The sequence below is a fragment of the Artemia sp. Qi Xiang Cuo genome, chromosome 12, assembly GCF_049724085.1.
Source record: "Artemia sp. Qi Xiang Cuo chromosome 12, ASM4972408v1, whole genome shotgun sequence".
NCBI lineage: Eukaryota > Metazoa > Arthropoda > Branchiopoda > Anostraca > Artemiidae > Artemia > Artemia sp. Qi Xiang Cuo.
Genome location: NC_142805.1, coordinates 14,885,661 through 14,891,660, shown reverse-complemented (window position 1 = coordinate 14,891,660; position 6,000 = coordinate 14,885,661). Strand labels below are relative to the sequence as shown.

General features: G+C 34.9%; 1 protein-coding gene across 1 annotated transcript in view; it reads right to left on the bottom strand.

Annotated features, from left to right (window-relative positions):
* Window positions 1-1,923: 1,923 nt before the first annotated feature.
* LOC148945816 (sorbitol dehydrogenase-like) overlaps window positions 1,924-6,000 on the bottom strand; it is a 55,299-nt gene continuing 51,222 nt past the window's right edge. Inside the window, exon 8 of the mRNA XM_089098503.1 lies at window positions 1,924-2,682. Coding sequence (XP_088954629.1) covers window positions 2,526-2,682 — 157 coding nt within the window. The 3' untranslated portion in view covers window positions 1,924-2,525. The remainder of the gene's footprint in view (window positions 2,683-6,000) is intronic.

The window sequence follows — 6,000 nt, the reverse complement described above, 5'->3', positions numbered from 1 at the left end:
CCCCAGCCAGCCCCCTTCCCAAATGACACCCCTGGATGACACTGTCTCAAAGGAGTTTGACGGAGGGGGTACACTACACATTGGATGAAATTTCCAGGGAGTAGTTTCCTGTGAAGGGAGGGGGGGGGTATATTTCATGGAGGGTGAGGTAGAATTACCGGCATTATTTGAAAAAAGATCAGAAATTATTCCGTATATGAAGGGTTTCCCCCTCTTCAATGCAGCTATAGCGTAAAGAGCAAGGTACTGAAAAGAGGGCAACCCTTCATATACGGAAAAATGTCCGCTGTTCACGCTAATGTTTGGATTTTATCCAAATTCATTAATAATGACTCCTGAAACACAAGGGTCACTTAATCAGACCATTAAGAAGATGTTTTAAGTAATAAATAATAATTTAGCCTGAAAAGGGAGTTTAAGAGGGGGCAACATTCTTCATATACCAGAAAGGGCTATAAGTTATGGAATTTGCCTATATTGTTTACACGTAGCATTAATAACATTAAGTATAATTACGTTAAGTAACATTAGTATAAGTAAATTGAGAACTAAGTAACAGTTTAGAGTGAAGAGTGAGGTGTTAAGGAGGGGGAACACTCTTCATGTACCAGCAATGCCTATAAATTATGAAATTTACCCGTATTGTTGGCCCGTAGTATTTTCGTGTTGCCAGTTACTTTCGTGGTTTGATGAAGCTAGCTGCAAACTATAAATTTAAGTAATTGTATATTATATATTTTATGTTAGTTTATTTTAGTTTTATATATATATTTTCAGTTATATTTTTTAGTTTCAGTTTCTTAGTTTTAGTGAATTGTGTATGTGAATTAAACGGCCCTTTTGTTTCAGCAGTCATAATTAAAGAATGGGGACAAAACTCAAACTTTAACGTAAAGAGCAAGGTATTGGCTAGGGGGCGAACCCCCTAATATATATAATAAAAATATACGAATATAGAAGTTTGTTACGTAAGTTAATTCGTAAGTTACGTATATGTAATACTAATGAAAAACGTTCGTAAATAAAATTAAACAACTTTCGAGAAAGCCAACTAACCAAAAAAAGTAAAATTAATATACAAATTTCGTTTTAATTTTTCATGTACGGTGAGCCAAAATCAAAACCCGCATTAAGTCAAAAACTTTAAGAAATTAAATAAAAAATACAAGTTTGTTTAAACTGAAAGTAAGGAGCGACATTAAAACTTAAAAAGAAATAGAAATTATTCCGTATATGAAAGGGGCTGTCCTCTCCTCAACGCCTCGCTCTTTGCGTAAATCCTTTTGAATAACTGCAGGCAATCTTCTCACTTTGCTTTATAATCTTTTATAAAGATGATAAAAAGTATCTATACTGTTTTGTATTTAATTTTATATCCCAGTGAACACACTTTGCATAAATTGAGCAATTGCACTTCGCAACATCTCGATTTAATATACGAAATCAAACGAAAAATTTCGATCATACGAAAAATATTCGAATTTATACGAAAAATTTCCAATTTCAAAAAGATACATTACATAGTTTTATAATTCCACTTTCTGAATTCTGTCAGAGATGAACTCTTTAAATCGATATTTGTGAATCAATCTAAAAAACATCAATAATTATAAAAATAAGTATTATGAATTAAAAATCGACCATGAAAATTCTTTTTCTTCCTTGGAATATTTTGGAGATTTCAGTTGTCTCCACTTTAAAAGTTAAACATTATGGGGAAATCGCATATTAACTAACTGAAGATTTAAAAGATTGTCAAATCGAGCGCTGCAAAAACAAGAAAAAGACGTACTAGAGATAACCCCCAAAACAGAGCACCCCAGCACAGAAATTTCTAGGATCCTAGCCCCCTTCACCCCCCCCCCTAGGACTCAGGAAGCACCGTGGGTACTTGTTAATTATTCATAACACACTCAAAAATTTTGATCTGTAGATCTGTAAAAACCGGTTTAATATTTCACAGCCACAAGACTTATTTAGTTTAATAGAATGCATTGTACTTACATAATTTGGGCTATATATTTGCGCACTAGGGCGGGGGGTAAAGTTTTTGGACAGTGTGAAGTTAGAAAACAATTCTTACTTCATAATATGCAGAATAACTGTAGCTAATACATTTTGCATTCAGACCCGCTTTATTTTACCCCCGCCCTCTCCCTAATGTGCAAATGCATAGTCTAAATTATATAAGTCCAATGCATTCTCTCACCCGTCACTTCTCTTTGTGGCTAAGAAATAATTTTTCTCAGATCTTACATTAAGATCAAAATTCTTGACTGTGTTCTGAATAATTAAAAAGTAACACACCGTGTACTAGGCCTGAAAAAAGAGAGCGTTGGATGCGCTATGGCAGCAAAGACCCACCGTAATAGCGTTATGCTTAATCCGGAGTAGGAAGACCTGAGTCTAAGCACGTTAGTGTACCATTTGGTTCTTCGTATAATGTTTATTAATATCCATAACGCTCCCAAATTAGAAATGACATCAAATTTTACTATTTCGTATATGGCTTGGCAGATAGACGACTATGCAGCGTTGGAGCACTTTATCATAATTTTTATTCCTTTCCCTTCTTTAGCCGTTTCAAAGGCTTTTACTGTTTCTGAGAGACTAAATCGATGAGTTACTAACGGTTTGACGTTCACTCGCCCAGTTGCGACAAGATCCAAAGCAATTGGGTAACTGAAAGTAAATATAAAAGCTTTAAGCTAAATAAAAAATTCGCAAGACTTAAAATAACTTTTTTCCACAGAACATTATTTAGACAAATGTACATGCTGGCTTCTTCCAATTCATATTTTGTTTAATAGGAAGCTTTTGAAAGATATGACCACGTTCTGATAATAAAACAATATTGCTAACCGATAGGAGCCAAGCAACGTTACTAACTGTGAGCCCCATCTGCCATATCTGATTGAAACTGTCATGGAAGGCCTACCATGACAAAATCGAAGAAGTGAATATTGAAGACAATGGGTCTCTGGCCAGCAGAAGGAAAACCGAGAAGAAAAATAATCCAACTCGTTCTTCCCCTGTGTAAAGCGTCGTCAGCGTTGAGAAAGATTCTTTCTTTTTCTAAATTGTTACGCTTTAAGTATTTTCGCTTTTTCAAGGGTGGGGACGTATACAGGAAAACTACTCATTTCATTTTTCTTCTTACTGACCTTAGACCTTTTGTTTTTAAGGTTTATTTCTTTGATTTTGATAGAGTGTTTAAGAAAAAGTATGGGTAACACATACGAGTGAAAATTGGCGCTAGTATCGTCAAATAAAAAACACCAACACCATCTCGCGTTTAGCGACCTCAGCATTTTTTCAGGCTTTGTAATCGTTTTTCTGCCAGAAAGTGAGATCAGACAGTTATTAATATACACTAATTTTACCAGCTACACAAATTATATTAATTATACTCATGGCCGTCATCTCAACGTAACATGGTGTCAATAGAGACTGACTGTAGTACATGACAAAACATATTAGGGCATACGATCAAACAGTTCGAGGTAACGAACTGTAACTAAGGAGCGATACAGTTCAATAGTAAACGAAACTCTAAGAAACAGAGTCTTGATAACAAAAGATACATCAAAAGAATCAAATATTGATGCTTATTCAAAGTATTTAAAATTCTTCCAATTTAACGTTCTTTTATTAAAAGTCAAGAGCCTGAGAAAGTTTGCTCAATTTTTGAAAAAGGAGGGAAACACCCCCGAAACATCAAATGATTGTAATGAAAATGGCACCATCCAATTCAGCATACCTGAGAACCCTACTGTGAGATTTCAAGCTCCTATGTACAAAAAATGTGATATTTTGCATTTTCTGCCGGAACAAAGATCACAGATGCGTGTTTATTTGTTTGTTTATAAGATAAGATATTTATTTCAAAAAATGACTATCACAAGCCCCGAAGGGCCGAATTCGCATTTCGGGGTCATATAATAAATAAAAACAACATATAAATAGCACAACAACTAAAAAACTGGCTAAACAATGCCAAAAACAGCAGGGGTGATCGTATCAAAAAAGTAATCGTAGAAAATCGACAGAGGGCTCATTTGATCGGAAATCAAAAGTTCTAGTGTCCTTTTTAAGTGACCAAAAGAATTAGAGGGCAGCTAGCCCCCCTCCTACGCTCATTTTGTACCAGAGTCGCCCGATCAAAATTTTGAGATAGCCACTTTTTTCCGTATAGTCGAAAAATTTAATAACCATGTCTTTGATTATGATTTGACTCCACAGAGTGCCCGGGGGAAGGGTTGCAAGCTATGAACTCTGCCCATTGTTTACATACAGTATTGGTTATTGGGAAGTATACAGAAATTTTTCAGGGGGTATTTTTCTGGTGGAGTGGGCGAGGGGGGGGGGGGTTACGTGGGAGGATTTTTTCATGGAGGAATTTTTCTTGGGGGGAGGAAATTTTTCAAAGAGGGGAGCCGGGTTTCCCAGCAGTCTTTAGAAAACGATCAGACATTAAAAAAAACAAGTTTTTTCAACTGAAAGTAAGGAGCAAAATTAAAACTTAAAACGAGCAGAAATTATATCGTATATTAAGTATATGAGGGGGGTCACCCTCTCCTCAATAATTCGCTCTTTACCGCTAATTTGTTTTAGAACTTTTAAAATAGATTATTATTCTAATAACCTTTGTGATTCAGAAGTTATTTTTAAATAACTGGAATAAATAATTAAACTTTAGCGTAAAGAGCGAGGTATTGAGGAGAGGGCGACCCCCCTCATATAAATGATAATTTCTGTTCGTTTTAAGTTCTAATTTTACTCCTTACTTTCAGTTGATTTTTTTTAATACCTAAGAGGTTAGTCCATAAAAAATTATTTTGTTCATTTGGCCAAACTATTCAGAATTGATTGGGCAGTCTTGCCATAACTTGTAAGGCTTAGACAAGAAATCTTATTAAACGACAGAAAACTGAAAGTGTACACTTACTTTCCCGGAAATCTTAGAAAACTATTTCATTTCCTGCATTTTGCCTGAGATGTAGAGATTCAGTTTTAATAAAACTTACTATTATCAGAAAGCATGAATTTCGTTTTTTCGATTAAACAAAGCAGATTTTTTTTAGTTCAGGAAAGGGCAATCTCTAAAAACGATCCAGCATACCTGCTCAAAAAACACAAAAAACAATTCAAAGGAATCATTATTTTAGTAATTTCGCCACTTTGAGAGTTCCCTATGGTTCCACCCACTTTGATTGACGAAATCGCACAAAAAACGTGGTAATATTTCACTGTATTTTCAATCAAATTTAAGAATCAATTCACAAATTGACTATTTTGACGAATTCCCCCAAGTCCCCTTTTAGAATTCGGTACTGGACCCTTTGTCTTTGAGACGGTCAACCGACGTCGAGGCTCGCTAAACGATCTTCAAGACATCATATTCTCTTAAGAGCGAGAGAGGAAGAAATGAAAAACAGAAAGAAAAAAGCTAAACAGTAAAAGAGTTTAAAAGAAGATTTAGTAAACGAAGAATCTGCTCCCTCTATCGATATTACAATATACATCATCAGGGAATCGATGATGTATATATTTTTTTTTTAAATAAACCCATTGTTACTTAATGAAAATGACCTTGAATGAGTTCTTATTAACGTAACTTGATATATTTTCACTCTTATTGCACTACTCTATAAGAAAAAAGATGTAAGTTGCATTGACTTGATGTAGAATACATGAAACAAGAGTAATATATTTAAGCTATATATCGAATTATATGTAAAACTCATAGATTCCTTCCTATATATGCTCTTGAATAATGTCAAGAAAAACACACAATTTTCACTTCAACACAGCTTTGTCTCACAAAATGATTCAAAGCGTGATCCACAAGGGGGAGTTTTCATTTTGACAAGAAACATTTTGAGGCAAAACAATGGGCATCATCTGGGAAAGGCGAGACAGCAACTAAGCCCCCCCCCCTCTGACAAAAGTAGATCTTCACTTTGAGACCTTGTTCCCTTTGTATCCCCCCCGTCCTTG